Below are 24,454 nucleotides of genomic sequence, written 5' to 3'. Positions count from 1 at the left end.
TGCTGTGCCTATATATGGTCATGATGTGCCAATATATGGTCATGATGTGCTTATATATGGTCATGATGTGCCTATATATGGTCATGATGTGCCTATATATGGTCATGATGTGCCTATATATGGTCATGATGTGCCTATATATTTTCATGATGTGCCTATATATATGGTCATGATGTGCCTATATATGGTCATGATGTGATGTCATCGTAGCATCACATCATGAGAACGCAATGCCTTGACGCATGCTCAAAAAGCCGTTTTTAATGACGATCTGTTTAGACTGCCATTGGCAAACAGCGTTGCATCGTCTAGTGCTCACAGGAACAGAGTTAGATTTGTCAGGCAACAGTAGAATGCAGTAAGTGCCCAGTTCAAGGCTGGCGGTTCATTTATATCTAGAGCAAAATATTTCTCTGTGTGTGACTATGTGAGTATATACAGTATAATTACTTGGTAGGCTTAAGGCCAATACCAGTATGCTGTGAGTGGTAGCTGCAAACTGATCACACAGTGAGTTGAGTATGTAATTCACTGGTGTTTAATCTAATGACCAGGGTAATATTTGGTACCACAAAATGCTCTGCATTACTCGATATAATTATATGAGTTCTCTTGTAAATTAGTGGATAAAGAATAAATAAGTAAAATCCTGTTTTAAAATCGTTTAACAAAATCTAATTTCAGAACTACAACCCAATGCAAGTGATTTAGTAGATTCTTGGATGAAAGTGATCAAGCATAGTCCTGGACCAGGTGAGGCAACCTAACTCTTAAATCTTAATTGTTTATAACTAAGTTATTAAAAAATAATTTATTCAATCAACCTTTTAAACTAGTGGTTTTTGTTTTTTTTGTCTGTGTTATATATTTAATTTCTATGTAACTGTTTTAATATAAGAATTTGTAATTTATTTTGTATAGTATCCAAATTTATAGACAACTTATGATGTTATTTTTAAATTTTTTGTTTATTCCTTAGTTAATTCAGATAATATTTTCATCTAACATTAATTTCTCATTTAAACAAACATTTTAATGAACTGAATAAATCTTATTCAACATCTATGTACATGATATAAACATATTCCTTACAATTATCATTACTAATTCTTTGTTTTATTAAAGAAAAACCTGTGAAGAAGAGGAAGTTTAAACTTAAAAAGGAAGAAAGCAATGGAAATTCCTCTGAAAAGAAACCTGTTGAGAATGTGAAAAAAGAGCCAGAAAAGACTGAAGTCAAGAAAGTTGGCAAACTAAAAATAACACAAATCAAATCTGGCAAACCAGTTGCTAAGCTAAAGGATGACAATAGCCCAACAAACTCAAAGACTTTTGATCCACCTAAACCGAAAAAAGCTAAAGTGTCGGGACCAGCCCATGCTAAGCTCAGGTCAACAGGCCTAGAGCAAGCCACGCCGCTCCCAAAAATGCGTATTAAGAAAAAGGTTGTAAACGCCTCTAGTACGTCAGATAAGAAATTACCTACAACCAAAAGAGAAGGGTAAGTATTATTTGGTACATTCATCATTGTATTTAAATTATTGTGATTATTACTCGTGATGTATTATTTGTATGGTTGTGTTCTTAATTTTATTTTCAATATTATACCTTGATTATCGTAAATGATTGCATTCCTGGAAAAAATATTCCTTCCTTTAAAATTATGTTTGTAAAAATTATGCCTCTAGCAAAAAATGTTGCCTAAATATAGCCCAACAGTCTAGTCTTGAGCAATTTTTTTTTCTCTGTGCCCTTCCTGCCCCCACATCCAGAATGAATCTGAGTAGATTCTGATGTATGATGCCTCTGACTGCTCATAGTACATTTTTTCCAACCATGACTGCCTTTGTAATTATTAACTTTATACATTGAGTTAATGGTGGTAAAAAAATGTCATTGCCAATCAATGGCGGCTGATACAAGTACAGTACTGTAGTGGGTCCTCCGACACAGACTAAATTCAAATAAAAAATGGTGTTCAAATCCAGCCGATTCTACCTAAGTGATCACTTTCGGTAACAAATAAAATGCTGATACACTTCTATACTGGTGACAGCACCAGTCATCAATCATCTGATCAGAATCCTCTAATCAGGTTTGGTGACACCAAAACTGTTACTTATCAAATCTATTAGGTAGAATCGGGTGTCAAATCGTTCTAAAATGGTTAATGTTGTTCTTCATTACAGGCCAGTTTTAGATAAACTTTCACAACCAGTTGAAAAGAAAGTGAAACAAGAATTAGACAACAATAATGACACAAACAAACCAAAAGTCCTGACCAAACCTAACAAAGGTAAGAATTGAAGCTTGTTATACTGCCCCCAATCTAAACAGATTTTTACCATGGGAATAGATGTGTCATGTAGTGTAATTCCTCAGAAGTGTTTTTCATTCACATTATATTAAATTTATAGCTGAACTCATCATTGTAATAAAAATATAAACATCCTCACCTCTCCATTATTTGATTGGCTGTGACACATCGAAAAAACACACTATCCACACTATCAAATTTTCTTTGACAAAAAAGCTGTTGTATGCCATGTGTAGTCATGATGTGCCTATATACGGCCATGATGTGATGTCATCATGACCATATTTAGGCATGTCACATGTCTTTGTCAAAATTTGATAGTCTGGTCAGGGCTTTAGATTTTTTTAAAAGTTTTAGATGTAAACTGCTTTGTGTGCTCACTGTTTCAACTTACAAACAGTAGGTGGAGACCCTGTTTTAACTGTTGTTTAACATTGACCATTTTTGCCTCATTAGTCCATACAGTCCATGAAAGTGCAGGGTTCATGGACGCACTGCTGGCACCTCCGACAGCACCGATAAGACGGAAACCCAAGAAACCCCCAGTTAAGCCAATCTCACCCAAGGGTGGGCCAAAGGTAATATATAAACTCTTGTTATATAGTTCTTCCTGTATGTACATCATTGTAGTTGTATATTCAAGATTCAAGATTGCTTTATTATCATTAAAACCAAACATGTGTGTATATATGTGCGTGTTTGTGAACTGTATGTATGTACACTTTGCTTTACGGGAAGTATATTTTTGAGGTAGATATTACGTTAAACAGGATATTCTAGAGGGGATTAACATTGTTGAGAGGAGTTTGGGATTATGAATTCAAGCTACAGTGCACCCTCCGAGTTCAGACCCCTTTAATTCAAGACACTTTTCCTAAAAAAGCAAATAACCATTAATAATCTACAACGTTTTTAACACTAAGTTAACCCTCTAATTGGAGACATAACGCTGAGACCACCCCAAATATTCGGGGCAAGCTGTACTTTAATATCTTTAATAATGTGCTCCTTGGTTTTTACTTAATTTCTGTATGTTGATTTTAAAAATAAATATCAGTAATTATAAAAATAATCCTGTTTTAAATTAGCATTTTTGTAAGACATAAAATCATAGATCAAAAATGATAATATTAGTTTGTTAATCTTCACTTTCTCTGTTTTTGTTAGAATCCATTTGATGTAACAGAGTCCACTGCAGAGCCGCAGGTATGCATATATTCCATGTTTTTACAACCGTAATTGTCATTCAATTTGTTTTCATAGTAATCAAGAAAGTACCAAATACACACTTTACCTTCCTTGCTGCTGGAATTGTACTGTAATATTATGAATGCTGTCATTTTCAGTTCATTATATTTTGTTTGTTTTCTTTAGAGCATTATTAAACCTCCATTTCTTCCTCACAGTATGTATTGAACTTAAAGATCATGACAAAATCTGGCTCTTGCAAACCTACGCTCATAAAATAGGATTTCCATTAAAAAAAATAATAATTTTATAAAATGGAATAAAAGTTCTTTTTAAATTTTTTATTTAATTTCAGAATGATAAAGATGTGAAAACTGAGGCTCCAAAAAGTAAGTTAATATTTTCATATCCATAAAACAAATGAACCTTAAAATTTAAAAATGTGTATGCCGTGCATTCCACATGATGATACAATAGTTTTGTACAGGGCGGTAGATTTCCTTATTTTTCTTTATCATCATACCATCGAAGGGGGCGCACTCCCTGTGAACTCATACATAGTGGGCATCCATAATGGTGATAGTGACTCATCTTAACTTGGGGAGTGACGTATTTACAAATGGGAGTACGCTCTCTTGTTCTATTTATTATCTTTGATGATACTAATGATGTTTATAGAAGCAGGAGTGTACCCATGATAATTATGCGTTTTTTTATTTCACCAGTTCGATTCTACTCTGCGGGAACGACAGAAGATGAGGAGACCAATTCAACCAATGACAATAAATCAGAAACAAAGAAAAAGAAGAAATCAGTGAGATGGAAAGCAGACGAAAACCTTGTATCTTTTCATTATTTTGAATTGGATGAAAGTGAACGAGGTAAGCAAAGCAATTATTTTATTTAAATGTGTAAGGCAGTTGAACAGATACCAAATTAAAGTGATATGTACAACAATCCTTAAGTTATCATTTATTAAATTTAAAACATTAAGTTTCATTGAAATGATAAACAATGGTCAATAAGTTTACATTAGTTACATTTAAACAATTGGTTAATTGTATGGTGCCACTATCTATCAGACTATTTTGTCCAAAAGTAAGTTACCCCTTTATGAATTTACTACCTCTTGTTTAATCAACCAACAATGTTTCCATACTCACTTTCTTGTCTTAATTTTGCAGTAAATGTAAATAAAGTTTCAAATTTTGCTGATGCAAAACGACTAGAGAGGGAAAGCGAGAAAGAAGCTTTGATGTCTGTGAAGAAGGTGATACCAAACGAAGACGAAAAATCATCAAACGGAACAATAGAATATATGCCGGTAAGGATCACTATTGTTTGCAGAATTCATCAATGACTGATTTACATGTCTTGAAAAATATTAAAGGAATACATAATGCTCTCAAATCATTTAGTTATGTAAAATTAATACGTCTCATAACACTTTTTTTTTTTTTTGTTGAAGCATAATTTTGCACAGGAATTGAACCCATGATTTTGTGATTTGATAGGCATGACCAGCCTACCACTAGTGCCCTCATTTTGATTTTAAACTCATTACTTATAAATTTATTATTCAGGTGAAATGCTGTTATCTATATATACACATACATCGACATTTATAACTTCCTACATATTCTAAACTTGTGTTAATTTTTGGTTCAGTGGCAACGTCCAATCATGATCTATCTACAAAATGCGCCAGCAGAGGTTGTATGTAATAGTCAAGAGAAGGAGACGCAGCGGCAACGTGAAATGGCTGTATTGCAGGTGCTCTTTTTTGACAAGGCAAGTCTTCCCGATACGCCGATGGAACCAGACCCGGAGATCCTGGAGCCCTCTGTGGTAAAGAGAATACCGCTGGAAGATGTAAGGATATTTGATAGTTAAAATGGATAATAACTTGTTTGTCCAATTCCTAATATTTGAAATTGGATATAATTGTGGGGTTGATTTCCCCCCCCCCCCTCCCAATCTTTTGAAATAGCAAGTGATTTGACATTATGTCCACAGTATATGCATTTGTGTGACAAATTGATATTATTTGCCCATTATATGAGTGTGATAATATATGTCATCATCATGCCCATAATATATGAGAAAATTATTACTTGATTTGAAGTCTGAACCCTGAGGTTGAGAAGCAGGCATTTTATTTGTCATGGTACAGCTCCACTCTCCAGATGGTTGTGACGTTAATAGTGTTAATAATAATGGTCATGGCCATTGCTAAATTTTTTTGATAACCATGTAATAAATTATCAATAGGTAAATACATTAGTTATGTTTTCAAAAACGTACAAATTATACTGAGCTGTTTCTGTTTCTTCTATCAGGAAAGCAATGCAGAAGAGATTTCCGATCCTAATATGGCCTTTGACCCAAATGCAGATTATGACGCTAATGTGGCTTATGACATGAATGGGCAACCTTACGACCCTAATGCACCGTACGACCCTAACCAGATGGAGGTCGGTGATCCCAATGCTCCTTCAACATATGACAACGTGCATCAGGTTCTATCGTCACTTATGGTAGGTGTTGGAATATTTTACATTATTTTCTCTTGTTTTTAAGCATTTAGTATAATATATATAATTCTATTCAATATAATTTTGTGCATTATTATGTAACTGATGATAAATGTTTTATGTGGACCTTGATGCCTCCATGCTAAACAAAGTGTCAGGATCCAAAGTTGGGTTAGGAAGTAATATCTTGAAATTAGAGGGCAGCAGACTGGTATTAACCTGTAATAACCTGATTACTGTACAGTTCAGATAAGTGGCACATGTGAACCTATACTTAATCGTTAAAATACAAAAGGACCATATTTCATTAAAAGAGAAAAGTTGAATACCCCAAATATGAGATTTATGCAGTTTTCCCTTTAATTCGAGACCACTTTCTGTAAGTAAAAACTACTATAACAATGTTCATCTTTTAACGCAAAGCTTATACCCTCCAATGGGCCTTTCTGGAGTGTCAATCAAAGTTGACTGACCAATCAGCACAGGGCTATAGACATGTGCGCGTCTCACAAACACATGTAGTCCCACAAATTCATGTTTTTGCATATATGTTTTCACAATGTTGTATTTTGGAAACTTTGCAACAAAATCCAAGGGGTAGGGCTTAGTTAGCAGCAAGGTCTGTTGTTGAACGAACCCTGAGACCACCTCACATTCTTAGGTTTGAAATTGGAGGGCGAACTATAATTTCCTTGAGTACAGTTTTTCCGAATTTAGAGACCAATCTCGAGATCCACAAAAATAAACAAGTCAGTTGTTATGATGTTGAATCTTACTATGTCTACTATTGAATCATTACTCTGTTTACTGTTACCTCACATGATAATCATTCACACATAACAGTAATATCTTCATCACACACAGTTCAATCTATTAATAATACATTTATTTGTTTGTAGAACCAAGGCCATGATGTAGGGGGTAATATTATGCAGGAAGAGGGTCTAACATCAAAACTGAAAGAAATTATGGACACATTAAAAGGTCATGGTAAGTGTTTGAATTTGTTATTGCATGTATATACCAACTACATAGATTCCAGGCATTTGATTGGTTAAAATCTGGCAAAAGTTCCAAGCCATGTCCTTAAGCCAGTCAATAGCCTGGAATCTATGTAGTCAGTATATAAAACAAATATTTAGTGGGATTTTAATCAGGTCATAGTTCAAATTAGAGCCCATGGTGATTTGGAGGCTGTACTTTCACCTCCGGCTCTAATCTGAACTATGACCCCAACCCAGTAAATATTTGTATACTGTATATCTGTTTTTATTTATTTAAAGTTGAGTATCTTTCTCCAACAACATTGTAGGAAAGATGCTGTGAATCCTAGTGATGAAAATGTCTTTAAAATAATATGAAAGATAGATATTTATAAAAATAATATATAAAATATCACATATATTTTTCTCCTTCCAACAATTATGTTCAGTTTTCACATAATGAGGCAACAGCATTAATGCCAGCCATGTAGTGATCCATACTGAATCCCTACATACTCAGAGTAAACTAGATAGATTAATATTATTTTTTTTTAATATCTTGTGTGTTTGTCTTTAACAGGAGGAGGTCCTCCAAGGATGCCGTTTAACCCAAATAATCCAGGGGGTTTCATGAGACCCCCACCAAGAGGAAGAGGCGGATTATTAGGCAGTAAGTAACATATATATATAATAATATATGTATTCTCTCATCATAATTCATATTTAAATAATACATTTTAAATTCATGCCAAGCACCATCTTAAATGTTGGACCTGAAAGTTAAAAACAAAATATCATTTTTAAGATTATTAAATTTAAAAATTGTAAAGCGCCTCGAGGTTGCATCAACGTGAGGCGCTATATAAATCCACAATTATTATGTTGTTATTATTGTGTTTTGCCCTCTTTCAACATTTACAAATGAATTAATACTTGGAAAATGCAGTTTTTATTTCTTAGCCTATAATTATTTAATATGTTTATTGTTTGAGATTATTTGAATGTAACAATTAATTATGTGTATTTTTTCCCCCAGATGTTCCAATGAGTTACAGAGGTCCACATCCACCAAGGTTCCCTCCTTTCCCTCCTGGTATGGGAGAGCCACGAGGCCCACCACCAAGGGGTCCGATGCGAGGTATGCGTGGTAGTCGTGGAATGCGTGGTCGTGGTGGCCGTGGTCGTGGTGGCCGTTCTGAACCTTGCTGGCATTTTATGAATCGGGGCGGTTGCAGGATGGGTAGTCAATGTCACTTCCTCCATCCTGGAATCAACGGTCCTCCGTTATGAACTCTTCAAGAGACAACTATCAATCTTGATGATTGTAATACTGCTGAAGACGTGGATTTCAATTGATTCAATGTCAAATTAGAAATGCATAATAATGAGAATAACATCAGAGACTATGAAAGTGTTAAAAACTATTTATGATGAATTGAGCTACAATTGCTGCCAGAAATAAAGTTTCAACTCACGGAAAAAAAAAACATGTTGAGACTGCTGATGGTCTAGTGTTGTATTATGCAAGTGATTGCTTCATATGCAACTATGTAAAACTAGCCAATCATATCTTGCCATTCCAACTTCCAATGACCTGATTGCCCATTGAAATTTCAAGGGTTTGAATAATTTTTTAATATAAATTGATCGTTCAGTATTTTATGCAGTCAATGTATCAAACTGATTGGTATTTCATGTTGAAAAAAACCCCACCATGTTTTTTAAGCTGCTTACAAATAAAATAGATTATTGAAATATTGCCTGTGTTAAATTAATGATTTAAAAAAATGAACTTATTTAATCATGGGAATGAGTACTTTATTTATCTCAATCTTTATAAAAATGTTTAATGAATTTTATTATAGAAGAAATTTTTCAAATGGTACTGTTAATGAATTACTGATTGATTGCTAAGGAAGCAGCCTCCTCCCTACATTGGTAGTTTCTTAGGTAACCAAGTTTGAAAGTGGTATGTTAACCAAAGTCTATGGAACAAGACCAGGCTGCATAATGGGTGAGAGGAGTGGCCCAAGAAGGCGCAAGTAATGATCTTGTGCATTCCAATCAGTTTGCCAAGCTTGAATATTCATTTTGAAAACAGTCTGCATGCAGTATGTACCAAATTGCTGTATTTATATCAATGCAAAGACAGCATAGCAAGTATACTGACGTCATACGTGGTGAATTTTTCGTGAAAATATAAGCTAAGAATAAGTACCGTATTCAATTAATTCCTAACCATAAAACCATTTGTATCTATCTATGATTACAAAAACATGATTCAGATTTTTCTGTGACGTAAATTTTTTATAGGGGACTTTCCCTCATTTCCCGATAATGTGAGCCATTTTCATCACTCCTTGGTTTAATTGTTCTTCCGATAATGACAGACACCGATTTGTAATTTGAACAATGTTAAGAACTTGATTGTATTATTGTTTGTTTAGATTTTTGTAATTTATCATCTCTAATCGAGATATGTATAATGTGTATCGATAATGTTTGATCATCAGAAAAATAAGACTATTTTTATAATAAGTTGTTTGTTTTTGGTGTTTGTTCGATTCCATAAGGCCACAGTTTAATGTGAATATGTTCGTCGACAGTGGGACAACTCGCAACTATTCTACGACATTGTCAACTGAATAAATTGAGACACAATATGGCAGCAATTACAATAACACATTTTAGATGATTTTTTTTAACTCTAATGTACAGCATACAGCTATTATTGTCCTTGCAACAGAGCAGACGACGCGCAGACAACCAGTCAATGAACTTATGATGATATAGCTTCTGTCATAAGTGACAGCTTCACTTAACAAATTTGGCAGTAGGGATGATGAAAAGAAATACCGTGACCCCTCCGCAGTCGTTTATAATAAAACATAGTGAAACTTATATAAAAGGCTCTACAGCAATAAGAATATTTCAACGGATGATTATTATAGAAGATTAAATGATCAGTAAATGCATATGGAAAGACATTGATGTGTGTAATCCACAATTTGTACACGGTGGTCAACAACACAAAAATACCATAGCCTGAACTGTAGCTACAGAAATTGGTGGCCTTTCGTTTTCGTTGGCAGTTGATGCTGAATGAGTACCTATTGATTATCATATATTATGTACTGTATTAAAATGAGCTAATCCTGCGTGGAAAATGGTTGAGCCAAATAATTTTAGTTTGCCAAAAGAGGAATATAATCCCTATTTAAGTGATTTGCTTGTATTATGCCTGTTTTTCGTAGGTAAGATTCTTTCCATGAATATAAAAATGATACAAAATGCCGATATGGAAATGGCTTAAAATAATAAATATGTTTGTCAATAAGTGTGACGGTTAAACGTCGTCAAATTTGAAATTACAAAAGTTTGTGCTTCATTTATTTCAAAGTTTGTTTTGGTTTCTTTGTCTTCAATATAAATCAATAGGCCTCTATCTTAGGTCGGCCGCTCTTACACATAAGGCAAAACCGTTCGTTAATACCTTGTTTAGCGAACTTATTTTTCTAAAGCTCGTCAGGAGGGCGGAAAAAATGTTTTATATTTAGTAAAATAATTCTTCCAAAAGCATCTAGGCGGAGCAGAAAATAATGAGATTGATAATGCTTGAAATAGAGAAGTACAGGTATAATTTAATCTTAGTTTTGGAAGGTTTCATGGGAGCAGAGGGCGTAATAAATATTAATTAGACATTTTGTTTTCTGAAATTTTAATTTTTTGTGGCAGAGGAAGCGCTAACTGGCGAACAAGAAAATGTTGTTTTTATTCAAAATCACTATTATTGGCAGTCAGAGAGTTCACTAAAAAAGTAGGCCGCGCCTATATAAAAAAAATCTCGCCTAAACAGGCTGCATCTGTTTTAAATGAAAGTAATTGTGAATGCTGCTTTTTTTGGCGGAAAAATTTGGTTATAGCCCTCAATCAGTTTCCGTCTTTAAAATTATTAAAGTGTTAGAGCTAGGTAGATGACCTGTATACAGCACATTATTCTAAAGAGAAGAGGTGAGATGCATTTGAGAAAGGAGAATGGGGCGCTAATTCCCACCTCATGTATGCCATATATTAATTCCTAGCTGTGATGCGTCCCTCTCCGGAGATGGCGCCAAGTTTCAGTGAAAATTAGGGGAATTAGCATGGTTACTCAATTATTACCTATGCGAAGTATAGGTAATAATATATAATATATTCATCTCATAAACTGTTTCGTTGAAAAATAAAGATTAATATCTGCTGTTAAGACAAAATTTAATAAATCATCATTAGAACGCCTCTCGTCATGCGACATACGCTTTCGTCCACTATTAAAGGCCAAGTAATAAAAGAACAATTAAAAAATATATTGTTATTATAAATATAAATCATTTATAGATAAATATTGAATGATATAAAAAGTTACTGTATCGAGTGGAGTTGAATAGCTTGGTGGTTAAGATGCTTGCCTTCCACTCCCAGGGTCCGGGGTTCAATTCCTGCCAGTTGCAGGATTTTTTTCTCACGACAAAACAACTTTACACTCTCTAAATCTAAATCTCATATTGAGATTTAGTTTGTGTAAAGCATCGTGTGTGTATGTTTGTCTTGTGTACGGGATTGTCACCTGCAAGTAGGATAGTGATATATTCGCTCTTGACAATCATTGGCACATGTATTGTGTGCCTAAAAAATAAATAAATAAAATAATAATAATAATGATAATAATAATAATAAAAGAAGTTAATTACTTCTAACAAGAAACAGATTGAAAAAATATGTATATTATTTTCGTCTCTTACAGAGATGTTATTACAAAAACCTGAAATTGATTACTAGCCTATTTATGTAAAATAATGATAGGCCTACATAGAAGTATTATCTATCCATGTTGTCCGTTTGTTAAATTGATGGCAATTATTTCTCTGTTTCAGATTTTAAATTGACCTGTAAATTCAACAATTCAAAATTGAATTAATTTGTTTTATTTATTTAGCACTTGATATAATTACAATGAACTAAGAAATTAAAATTATGGACTTTACGTATACCTCTGTCAATACCATTACCGGGCCAACTAAAATGGATGATTCTTAAATCTATAAGCGGAACCTTTGCTTTCAACGCCATCTTTACCTAATGTGGTGGCTGCGTAGGTTTAGACAAGATGGCCGCCTCCATGCGAATGTTGTGTCGACGATTAATCTTACAAAACCGTGCCGTTAGCTTAAAAAACACATTTTTCTTTACTATTAATCCTATCAATACTAAGGTAATTTAATACCGTTGTTGGACCTACATCCGTTGTATAGTTATATAGGCCCACTATTCGCTACTAGAAAGGCTAGGCCCTAGCCCCTGTGCTGTGTCCACTGCATTGAATCATGAGCACGGTGGTGAATGTCGGGTGTGATGCGGTGATACCTACAGTAATGCTAACAACAACTAAGACCTAGGCTAGGCCCTGGGCCTAGGCTTGTAACTTTAGGCTAGGCCTAGCCCTAGCTATGGACCTAGTCTAGGCATATGTTAAGTATGCACTTCACTTTATCAGTCAGTAGTGTGCCAGATTATAAAACATATTTATATGACGCCAGGGAGAGGCTACCTTCCACACATCGGAAAGGTACTAATCATCTAATACATCAGTAGTTGTGGGAGATAAAACTTTGTAAAATAATATTTGTAGGAGATTTAGGGTAAGATACTGTACTACTATAAGTACAGTTCACATAGAAGATTTTAGCAAACCTTCTGGGTGGGACAAAATGGTCATGAAAGATATCTGACAGCAGTAAAAGTAAAGTAGGCCTACAAGGTTAATTTTAATTGATACCATTAATATTGATACTGTATTATGAAGTCAAGCTACTGTATTCTTAATAGGCCTAGTCTCCATACCTCATAAAAATATGAAATGTTCAGCAACCAATATGTATGAAACTTATTTGTTTTACTGTTCTAAAACTCAGATACTTCCTTCAGAGACCAGTATCCTCAATAAGAAGTTCATCTTTACGTCATCAAGGCTTTGCGATGAGGAACAATTAGATGAAGATGAAGTGAAGACAGAAGAGAAAGTAGAAAAAAAAGAATTAACAGCCGAGGACATCAGTGCAGCTATAAATTACATAGGAAGTGAAGGTACATGATGAATACCTACATAAGCCCCTGTTTTCCCTCCCTCCCAATCTGCCCCTGGGCAGTCATTGCTTGTCATGACATACAGTTCATTCATTTGTTTTCAAATCAAATGGCTCAAATTGTATGTATTAAGAACACAAACTAAAGCAGAGAAAAAAATGGTAGCTAGGGAATAGGTCATTTTTAACTACTTTTAAGTAATATGTTCAGCGTGGAGATGGAGCATTTTTTAAGGGGTTTACGTCCTACTTGGAATGTCGTTCAGTCTAGGATGACAATCAAGGGCAGTGCGGATTCAAGGGGGGCAGCTGGCCCGTCACCCCCCCCCCCTTAAATTTTTCAAACTTAAAATAAAAAATTGAGAAAAAAAAAATTATATTCAAATTTTGTCTGAGATTGCCATTTCCGGCTATCTAGAGGTGCCATAATCTGTAACCATAAATTTTCTTACCTCTTCCCCAACCATGGTGTGGCTGAGGTGGTAAAGACCATCCATCTGTGAAAGTCCTTCCCAAAGCCTTCTCTATTCAAATTTCTGGATCAGCCACTGGAGGATGCATAGTGTAGATATTCAGATGATGTGTAAATGATAAGATGATGTGTGGATGATAAGATGAAAGAGAGAGCATCAGCAAACAGTAGTTGAGTTTTTTTAACTTTCCTAAGTATGTGTACCGGTCCCTGAAGCGTTTGGTACAGCGGTTGGGGCTGGGACTATCAACCTATTGGTCAGGGGTTTGAAACTTGCGCTGTGCAAGTTGCTTGTGTCCTTAAGCAATTTACATTTTATCTCTATGTTTGTCTCTCTATACCCAGGAGTATAAATGGGTACCGGCATATGTTGATGTAAACAAACTTGCTGTGATGAGTGCTGATCCCCTCAAAGCATTGCACAGTGTGGTCCCAATGCTTAAAAAAGAGGGATGGGCACTCTAGATCTGTACAAGTTTGACTAACTTTAATCACTCTGTGTGTACAATGAGCTATGGTGATTCTTGTCTAATATGTAATTTAATATGATTACTCAAAAGTCTTATTATTTTTTAAATAAGGTAAAGTTATAGTACTAAGTTTTGTTATATATTATACAAATTTACATTGTACAACTTTAACTATATATTATATTTTCACAGATTATTTAGAGAAATATGGTGACAAGCCGGTGTGGGCAAATTATAGACGCAATTTTAAGGGTGGGGTTCCACCAAAGGTAAGTTCACTTACTGTAATGCTACTTTCAGACTTCAGAAATACACCAGACGTAACTAACGCCGGGTGTATGTTAATCCTTGCCATAATTTGCAAGTGGACTGCGAGATTAACACAATGCAAGTTAAGTTTTTGCCCCCAAAAAAACATCCTTTGAATCGTGCATCTAGGCTTTTTGTGATTAGTCAAATCTTGACTATAATTCAAATCATTGATGGAGGGGAGGCTTTTGGTGGACTATCGTATGCCAGTGATTGCGTGTTAATAATACTGGCGTTTGCTACACCGTGCACAAGTTCACACCACTCGACTAACTAGCTAGCATAACTTGTTGTGTGTGAACCATTAAGTTAAATGTATGTAGAAACTTTTGACTGTTTTGAATATTTGACTATTTCAAATCTGTGAATTCAATTCATTTATACATATTTGAAAATACTTTTTATGCTGCTATATTTATGCTTAAGCTTTTATCTGATGATTAGCCCAGTGTTCTTTACCTCCATCTCAATTCAAGAAAAATATACACTCTCAGCCACCATTACCGCTATTGAGATACCATAAGTAAATATGGTTTACTCTGTTGCTAATTAAAATGTGTAAAAACATACTTCCTGCTTTAAAAATATACATTATTAATTGTTGCATCCATTAACAATAAGGAATGTGTTTTGCTTCTTTTGTGCCACTATAACAAAAGTGATTCCGAATAAAAAGTAAAACCAAAAAATTGTGATTCATTTTTGGGAAAATCAAAGGTGACCTCTTCATAAGTTGTGTGCTTTTGTAATAAATAAAAACTTTTATTTTTATTGTTTTCAGAAAACAAGAAAGACTTGTATAGTAAGTGTAGTGCCTTTTTCTTTTTTCTTCACCCTGTCTTAAATTTCTGTTAATACATTTTAAAAAATCCTATCAATTGTGCGAAATATTTGGGTTAATGTATTTCGTACTGCCTTCCCATATGCTTATCAATTATAATATGTACCTCTTTCAAAATCAAACTTGGTATTCTTTAATGCTTTATTTAACAATAGATCTGATCTTTGGCTGTTCCCTGTGTTTAACTTGTTATTGTTACATTAGTGATGATTCTTGCAGTTAAATCCAATGTTGTAATTACAATGGTCAAAAGAAAACTTGAATTTAAATTTTAAAATGGAGAAGCGTGTTTGATGCATCTGCTTCCATTCCGATTGAAGTTGTGGTCGGGAGTTTGACCTAAAAAAACATGACCTACCTTTGTTTTGGAAAAATTACCAAGTTTTGCAGCACGGCATATCTGAATAATAATCTGCGCAGCCCAAAAAATCTTTCTTTCCTGAATAAATGTAAGTGGCTGACTCCGTGGCATACGCTAATGGGGAGGCTTTTGGTGGATTATCGTATGCCTGTGATTGCGTATCAATAATACTGGCGTTTGCTACGCGCCGTGCACAAGTTCACACCACTCGACTAACTAGCTAGCGTAACTTGTGTGAATAAATGTCAGTGGCTGGCTGAATCAAAAAAGCTGGTGACCCAAGTTGGCCCGCAGGCCAAGGTTGGACACCGGGGTATTATTGGCATGAATATCATCGGCATAAAGCTCTATAAAAACCATTTCATCGCACAAGAACACATTTCAGCCCACTAAAATACATAACACATGGGCGGATTCATTGTGGAGGGGGGGGGGGTGGCAGGGAATTTGTGTGGCCAGAAGGCCAATCATCGGATAAACCTGTGATTTTGTTTTAATTGATCAAGTGTTGATTATGTATTCATTACACAATTTTCTTTGACTAAACATGTTATTTCTTATTTCAGAGAGGAAAGGGTGAAACATTGAAAGTATGTGGCAACCCTTGTCCACTGTGTCGAAATGAAGAACTGGTACTGCATCATACTGTAAGTGATCAATATTTAAAAAAGAAAATTACCAAATAAATATATATGAATTATTAAAAGACAAATATTATACAAATAGTAAATGTTTATGAAAGCAATGGGAAGAATATTTTAATGAGTTGAAAGATTGACTAATTTCATTCAATGAGGTGGAGTTGATTGGAACATTCAATCTTGCAATGAATGAAAACATTCTTCCCAATGCACGAATACAAAACATTCATTATACGTTTTATAAGACACCTAAAGTGGATGCTTGCCATTTGATATTTTATGAAGAAAATAAAGTTAGGCCTACCTTTCTTCCAATCTGTAGAAGTTTCAAAACAAACAATTTGTTAGTCAAAACGTCAACTTTATTAAAAACTGTACAAAAATCAGGTTAATTTCTACGCTCAGGTTAATAATTTGTATGTTACTGCAAATGAACAAGTTAAATTTGCAAAATTATTAATTCTTTTTTTTTTTGTCATTTTCCGGGTCTGGGCAGTACATGTTTAATAAGTAAATAAAAAATATTGCCAGTTTTATTGTGATTTTTCCTTTGTCTTTTAACATAGAATGTTAAGCTATTGGAACAGTTTGTTTGTCCGCATTCACTTGAGATCTACAGTTGGTACAGGACCAGTGTGTGCCAAAGAAGGCACAAGGAGCTAACTAAAGCTGTAGAAACATCAAGAGCTCTTGGTAAGGTTACTTTTATTGAGCATGGAAACAGGGGAAGAAAACAGGCTTTAGCCCCATCCCCCTAAAATTTTACCAATATGCAAGTTTTGTTTTTTTTACTATAGTAATAGCCTAGAAGCCTGCACTTAATTTTAGAAGCCCAAAATGCACAGCGAACACTACACTATTTGGACAATCATATTGCCTGTACTTGCCATTTATTTCTCACATTACAGTTGGCAGTTGTTTTTACAACCATAACATTACCTTTTCCTGTAAGTTCACACTATACATCACATGACCAGTACTCTTCCCTGTCACCAATTGTGTCTATTAAGACTTTTATTTAAGACCTCTGAAAATATTATGCTGTAGTTTATTAATCACTCCATCATGTGGGGATCATTCACCTATGATGTGGTTGAAGGTAGGTATTTGTACACCTTCTGAATTTTTAATAGATCGCTAAACAAAAAATTATGGATCTGCCCCTGATAAAGAAATATTTGTTTCGCTGACTTTGTCATTGATCAGACAATAGCGGCTGATATAGACCTGTCAGATTTTTGGATAAACAAAATATTAAAATGTGACTGGCTGATCGACCATCCAAAATTTGTCCATTTAATGGTAACATAAAAATGTATTATTTGGTTCAATCTTGATTTTGATACCAATGGTGATATTGCATTCTGATGATAATGGCATAATAATCATGGTAGCAATTGTGATTAGTCCAGTCAATCTGTGACAATTATAATGAACACAGAACTAGTTACAACAGAAATATTTTTTCGGAATTTGTTCCTGAAATATACACAAAATATACTAAAAGTTCCACAAATCTAATCAGGAGAAAATTGTTAATTATAAAGATATGAATTAACATCAAACACTTTATTGCATTGTCTGGTTTGATTCATCACCGTACATGGTTGCCTATCTTATTTTTAACCATTTTTGATCCGACACATGTGACAGTATATTTCTGGAACAGGTTCTGCAACATTTATTTCTGTTGCAATTAGTTCTCGGTCAATCCACATATTAACTAGACTAGATGTAATTGTTGATGTTGACAGTACGGTGATGTTGCTAGGTGATGATGACGCAAACAATTTGATGTTCAGTGATATGAGGCTCATGCAGCTGATGGTGATTAGGACAATGAGTGAAGGAAGAGAAAATGTGACATAATGGTTCTTGTTATAATATGTAATTATAAATAGTGCCATAGAGTTAATAATGAGTATTGTGAGGAATAGCATATCGTCACCGTTTTCACGAAGAGACACAAACTTCAATTTCGACAAAAGCAACGTTTTGAGAAAAACGCGTTTGAGGTGGACTACTTCACAAATCCGTAAATTTCACTATCAAGATAACGGAATTTTGAATATTTTTTTACATATGTTTAAAGATAAAGCATTAAACAATCCAGATGTGTAATTTATTTATTTTTTTCTTAACTTTAACCAACCTGTTAATTAGCGTGAAATGTTTGTGTCTGTTCGTGAAAACGATCAGAATAAACACAGCATATGTTGTTTACATGTAGAGTGAAGTTTGTGTCTGTTCGTGGAAACGGTACGCGCACCCGTTGTTAAGGCACAAACTGTATTTTAGCTATGTGTTAACCATTGTAGTAAAGGGCGAAAACAGGCCTACAATCTTGGCTTATCCTGCTTTAATCATTATGTTTTTACGAATAATTCCACATTTGATGCACGTGTATAGACCTATCCCAAGTTATACTGCAAGAAGGGTACCGGTATGCCTAGGTAAGCTAGGGAAATCTAATTTTTACATGTAGCCCTAGCCAAGCTAGCCCTTACCTAGCGATCACAACGATTGCAACGCCGCATGCGCATCTTTTAATAACCCAATGAAAGTTTGTGTCTGTTCGTAAAAACGAAAAATGCATTTATCTCGGTTTGTGCGCAACGGCTAATTAACTTAATTAGCTAATTATTTCCACTGTTAAAATTAGATGAAAAGGTAAAGTTCGATGTACATAATCAAAATGTCAAAGAAAAAAAAAATTGAAAAAATATGATTTTCGAAGTTTGTGTCACTTCGTGAAAACGATGACGATATAATGATAATGGTGAAGCTTTCTTGTTGGGATGATGTTGATTTCATAAAGGCAAAGAAAACGCTGTAGTGACGGTGACATATGAAGGATTTTGAAAAAATGGTTGCTGAATTAAAAAATTTTACATCCTCTGAATTTTACGCAGTTTGCAAAACTAGGAATGGATCATAGGTTGGTTTTTAATATCTGAATTAATTTATTTTGCCATTTATTGTTATTAATTTTCTGGTTTTTTTTTTAATGGGGTGCTCAGGCACCGTAAAAACCCCAGAATACCCTACTGAGTCACAGGAGGAAATCAAACTTAACAACTGACCAATTAAAAAATTGCCAGGATTACGCTCATGTCCAACAAATGCAGCCGTTTTGTTGGACCTTAGCAAAAATACCCTAGGGGGCAGGGCTGACTGCAACGGTCCATTCTCTGTCACTATTTCTGTGCGCCCTGTCTTCTTCACCCACTTATATGCTGATTGCCTACGTGCAAATCAGGAGTCGATACATGAAAGTAGATGGAGTCATGTTATTAGTCAGCGTATAAAATATAACATTGGTAGCACTGTGTCAACCAATTATATATTTATAATCACATACATTACATTTAGCTTCAAGTTTAGTATATCAAGTTTCATTCATGTTAGGCCAAAAAATATATGCTATTTCTCACCTGTAGCTTTCAATCCACATTGTCATAGCGCCACAAGAACATTGCATTCTGCTATGGATATTGGCGCTATATAAATCCTTGTAGATTGAGTGATTGATTGTCGGACTTCTTCAACTGAACGACTTCACCGATAGACATTGGCTACAGGCCAACATTATTCAGTTGAAGAAGGTCCGAGAATGCAGATCGAAGGCTACTGGTGAGAAATAACCCTTATAAATTTTTAGAAATGCAGGACTATAAAAATAGTGTCTGCAGATACTTCAGTCAACATTATCACATGCATGCTATAAATATTATAACTTAAAATTTCACAAATACTACAGCCAATTTACGTATTAGAGATGATTGAGAATAAGAAATATAGTACGTTATTAAAATACAGGTTTAACTACTCAAAATGTCAAACAAAATATTATTTTGATCTCTTTTAAATTCAAGTAAAACAGCTGGGAATGTAAACAAAGATTCACGAGTGCATTCCTTCGGAGTTATATGTATATTTCAACACGGTTTTATTACAGATGTATTAATCTGTTGATAAAAGATGCATTATGTGTGTTAATCAGGTGCATTTTAATGTTAAAACTGCTTCTGATAAAGCCAGCAATACTGTTGCCAAAGCTTATGTAATAAATATTTCCCAGTGTTTTATTTTATTATTTTGAACATCACAGTGTTAGTAAACGTTATCATCTGCAGTGAAACGCATATTACTTGTACTCAAGTACAGTACTCAAAATTTCGTTTGAATTTTTAGAATAATTAATCTTCATTACTGTATATCGAAATTGGCATATTTAGGTTATCCTCAATCATTCTCCTAATACGTATTTTGTTCATTATCTAGTTTTAATAAGTTTGTGTTGAAATATTTGTAACATTCGTGTTATAATGTTTACTTAGGTGTATAAACCTTCTGTAGTCATTTTGTATTTTCGTATACCGTATTCTGTAGTTGTAATGAAGACTACTGCACTTGCACAACCTTCGTATTGCGCACGCACTCTAATGCAAAGATAAACCTACCCATATTGCGGTGTTCGTGCTTACTGAACAATGGTGGATGGAATACTTTTTATACAGGGCAAAGACGGTGCGTAACTCGCTTAAATGCGCGTTGGCGGGAGCTTTGTTCTTTACGCATGCATGCTGTTGAATGGGTGGAGTCAAAGTCGAGTGATTTCCTATTACACCATGGTTCAGGCAGTACCAAGAAAGAACTTCTGACTATTACGAGGGGCCGTAATTTACTTGTATGAAAATGTTTTACAGTTTCTTAAATTACTTGATGAACATTTGTATTGCAGGTTTAATGCCAGCTCCCCGTTCAACGTTCGTTAAATATGATTATGAAGACTACTACAAGAACAACCACAGTGACCAGTTATCGTCAATGACGTCATCATGACACGCCATCCAGCACCCAGGGGTACATCCGACATGCTAGGCTGGATGCCCTGAAGTTCTAATGGCGCATCTGTCAATAGAATACTAACTATAAGTGGTCAAGGATGTGCAAGTTAATACCAAATGTGACACAGTGATTCAGGAAAAGTCTTGATACAAGATTCCAGAGTGGTTTCTTTGTTATTGAGAAATATATGCTATATCTAATATGTCATTGTTCTATATTGCTTTTTACAATTTTATTTTAAACATTCTAATGTACCGCATTAGTTGGTCTGTTTAGCTCTACAGATTTAGGCCTAAATAAGAATCGCTTTTAAAATATAAATTTCGCTTATCATTTAAGACTTAACGTAAGCTCGATCGTTACGTCATGCAACCTGTTTATTAAGTAAAAACTTCAATAAACGAATATTTTGAATAAATTTATTTTATTGGTGTTTCAATTGCTTGTTATCTAACATAGCCTATAGTGAAATAATTACATCCGATTTACACTACCTTGATTTCTAACTATTAGGTCTAAGTTGATCACGGCATGTTAACGGATTTACTACTCCATGGTGATACTGAGCTTCAATGAAATGTTCCCATAGCGTGCCCACTCGGTCCTTGCCGGAAAACCACAAAGTCGATTCGATGCGAGTTATTTGTTTTCATTGCTCGGATAGTAGGTCTTCTCGGCGTGATTTATCAACGAAAAAGTCGCTCGAAATAATAACAGCGCGTAACGGTGATTATGCATTGATGGTGGCGCAAAACACTCCACTGCGAGAATCTAATCCCAGCCTCGACAAGCAGCGCCCATTCAATCGTCTACACCACTATGTTTGTATGTTTTTGTTCGTCCGTTTATTTCTTTTGTTCATTTGTTTTGTATTTTGTGAACAATATATCACGATAAATGTGCTTCACCAGTCATCCACTTTCCGTTTCTGATATTGTTCTGTTTTGATGCACAAAATTAAATCTGCACGCAATGATTCCAAAACGTGATTTACCATCAAAATGTGAATATAGGTTTCTAAGTTGAATTAGGCCTACAATATATTTTCTCCTAACATAACAATTTGAAAAGCTTGTTTATTGAAGCAAATTATATCTCGTGTGTTACAATTTTTTAATTTTACATGCCTATTTTATTCTGTTCTTCACAAGTATATGTTGTAATAACTCAATACAAACTGAAAGGCGACATTTTTAACTACCAAAACCTTAGAAACTAAATTAAACATGAAGAAACACGTATCAGCATCGGAAAAAGACTTACGAACAAGGACATAAATTTACTACTTTGTGAGAATAGACTACAATCAATTTTGATAAGACATTTAAAATAATAAGTAGTAAGTTATATAAATGCGCCTAATATTATAGTATGAATTGCTTATAGAATTATGATGATTGAAGATGACGATGGTGATGATATGATGATGAAAGTGATACCAACAACGATAATATACAGTAAAACTTTTGCTTTGAGCCCTAGTTCTCGACTTGTTGCAATTGTTGACCCCATTTTAATAGGTGACCGCTTAGTTGATAAGTTGAGCTTCTGTCTTAAGAGTTCACACCCACCACAGCCCCACCCATTGTTAGTGAACTAATTTAGCATAGTCCTATGGCAACTCTAAAGATCCAGAAACGAAGCGCTGGTGGCTGTCCAGAGGCTGTCCTCACAAAAAAATTGTTACGTTGTGCAATTGAATTTTCAAAGACACTGAAAGAGGAGACAAAAGAGCTTGGAAGGGGTTATTAAGATTTTGGATATTTAAAATCTGGGGGAATAGAGGCGTAACCCATTACGACCAGGATTTAAATTAAAGATTTCAACAAATTACCATTATATATAGCTAAGAGAAATATCTCACGACTCGCACTATTTCACTATTTTGTATATAAAAATGTCAAAATCCAACAAACACCAGCGACCATGGGTTTGCTATAATACCGTACCATGCACCAAACACTCTTTCGGTTATTTTTATAATTAAGTGTTGTATTCAAATCTCACTAATCAAACACTTGTAAATATTGGAGTTACAGTAACAGGTACTTTCCCTTTTGGAGTGTTGTGCATTGTAGTGTTTTATATAGCGGAATTTATCAAGAAATAATATCCGTAAAACATATTTTTGCCTGCGCTACTGGTCAGCAAAATAATACTTGCTTGTTATCTTCTACTTGCCGACGGTCTATATCGTTGTATGTTGAATCGCGATTTATTCACACAAAGTAGCAAGTCTGTGTTAATGAGTTTAAACTCAACACGCTTTTGTAAATGCAATATCGTGTGATTGATTCTTTCTTTATACAAAATTTTATAATATGTGATTTATCTATCTTTAAGAAAGTGTGATTACTATGAAATTCGATTCAGATTTTAACTGTTTTGGATTTGATTTATCTATACGACAAGAGAGTCTAGCATGGTGTACAGCCATTAATTAACTGACGATGCTAGGTTTTTCCCAGCTATCAGATCATAAAACAGTCAGTGTTGGTACAGTGCAGTAAGCATGATTGTTCTGGGTCCGCCCACATGGTGTGGAGTTAAAAAGTGGTGAAATCACGGATGACTTGGACTACAAGAAAGACCAATTATTGTCGTGTTAGAGTGGTGAACTTGAATCACCTACGGGTATTTGATTTGTTGTAAATTTATAATGTGATTGAATAGTTTAGCGGTTAAGATGCCTGCCTTCTAATTCCATGGTCTTGGGTTCAATTCCTGTCACAGCATGACTTTTTTAACGACTAAAAATAACTCTACTCCCTGGTCTCAATAAGGGAATTGGTTTATGAAGCGTCGTTCCATCCTGCAAGTGGCGAGTGTACTTACTGTTGAATGTAAAGAGAAAAAAGTATTGTAACCTCAGTTAATATAGTAACATTAGTGAACTTCCGTTCAAAAAGGTTTTATCCTGCAGCTATCAGGCTGTTAAATGAAAGTCTCTAGCTGATATGATGGTTTTCCTTTTGTCGTTATTTTATAACTGGTTATATCCTTCTTTTCTGTATAATGAGTCATGATATGCAATTTTTGCAACAAATGACATTTGAACTTGAACTGGAAGTAATGAGGGAGATTCTTCCAATGGTAAGCTTCTTCTACACTCTAAAATTTTCTGTTGTATGCCCATTATATAGTCATGATGTTCCTATATATGGTAATGTTTTGATGTCATCAGACTATATTTTAGTCATGCAAAATGATTTTGTCCAATAAAATTTTGATAATCAGGACAAGGCTTCAGTCCAAGATTTATGTCCCGGGGAAATTGAATTGATAAAATGTAAGGAAGCATTTGAGTTTAGAGAGATTTTTGCAAGATGATAATTTTCATGCTAGTCGATATGTTGGACCAGTTA

General features: G+C 34.5%; 2 protein-coding genes across 4 annotated transcripts in view; both read left to right on the top strand.

The window, feature by feature from the left end:
* Positions 1-10,390, top strand: part of LOC117121439 (serine/threonine-protein phosphatase 1 regulatory subunit 10-like) — a 24,654-nt gene extending 14,264 nt beyond the window's left edge. The window contains exons 7-19 of one of the 3 annotated variants that reach the window (XM_033266649.1): positions 685-753; positions 1,126-1,501; positions 2,190-2,296; positions 2,774-2,895; positions 3,485-3,523; positions 3,861-3,894; positions 4,231-4,386; positions 4,690-4,829; positions 5,174-5,377; positions 5,845-6,042; positions 6,939-7,023; positions 7,603-7,692; positions 8,059-10,390. In XM_033266649.1, the coding sequence (XP_033122540.1) occupies positions 685-753; positions 1,126-1,501; positions 2,190-2,296; positions 2,774-2,895; positions 3,485-3,523; positions 3,861-3,894; positions 4,231-4,386; positions 4,690-4,829; positions 5,174-5,377; positions 5,845-6,042; positions 6,939-7,023; positions 7,603-7,692; positions 8,059-8,312 (1,874 nt within the window). In that variant the 3' untranslated portion in view covers positions 8,313-10,390. Of the gene's footprint in view, positions 1-684; positions 754-1,125; positions 1,502-2,189; positions 2,297-2,773; positions 2,896-3,484; positions 3,524-3,860; positions 3,895-4,230; positions 4,387-4,689; positions 4,830-5,173; positions 5,378-5,844; positions 6,043-6,938; positions 7,030-7,602; positions 7,693-8,058 lie in introns of all 3 variants that reach the window. The other 2 variants (XM_033266650.1, XM_033266647.1) reach the window with 2 other exon arrangements.
* A 1,761-nt stretch (positions 10,391-12,151) lies between these two features.
* Positions 12,152-21,528, top strand: LOC117121459. Its single transcript, XM_033266674.1, has 7 exons — positions 12,152-12,273; positions 12,974-13,145; positions 14,279-14,355; positions 15,177-15,197; positions 16,164-16,244; positions 16,805-16,931; positions 20,983-21,528. Exons 1-7 carry the CDS (start codon positions 12,169-12,171, stop codon positions 21,081-21,083), a joined length of 684 nt encoding a protein of 227 aa, XP_033122565.1. The 5' UTR covers positions 12,152-12,168; the 3' UTR covers positions 21,084-21,528.
* Positions 21,529-24,454: the final 2,926 nt, after the last annotated feature.

This window comes from Anneissia japonica, unplaced genomic scaffold (genome assembly GCF_011630105.1).
Source record: "Anneissia japonica isolate Jap-2015-1 unplaced genomic scaffold, ASM1163010v1 scaffold41793_len627382_cov181, whole genome shotgun sequence".
NCBI classification, from domain to species: Eukaryota; Metazoa; Echinodermata; class Crinoidea; order Comatulida; family Comatulidae; genus Anneissia; species Anneissia japonica.
This window is presented reverse-complemented; position numbering and strand designations above follow the sequence as displayed.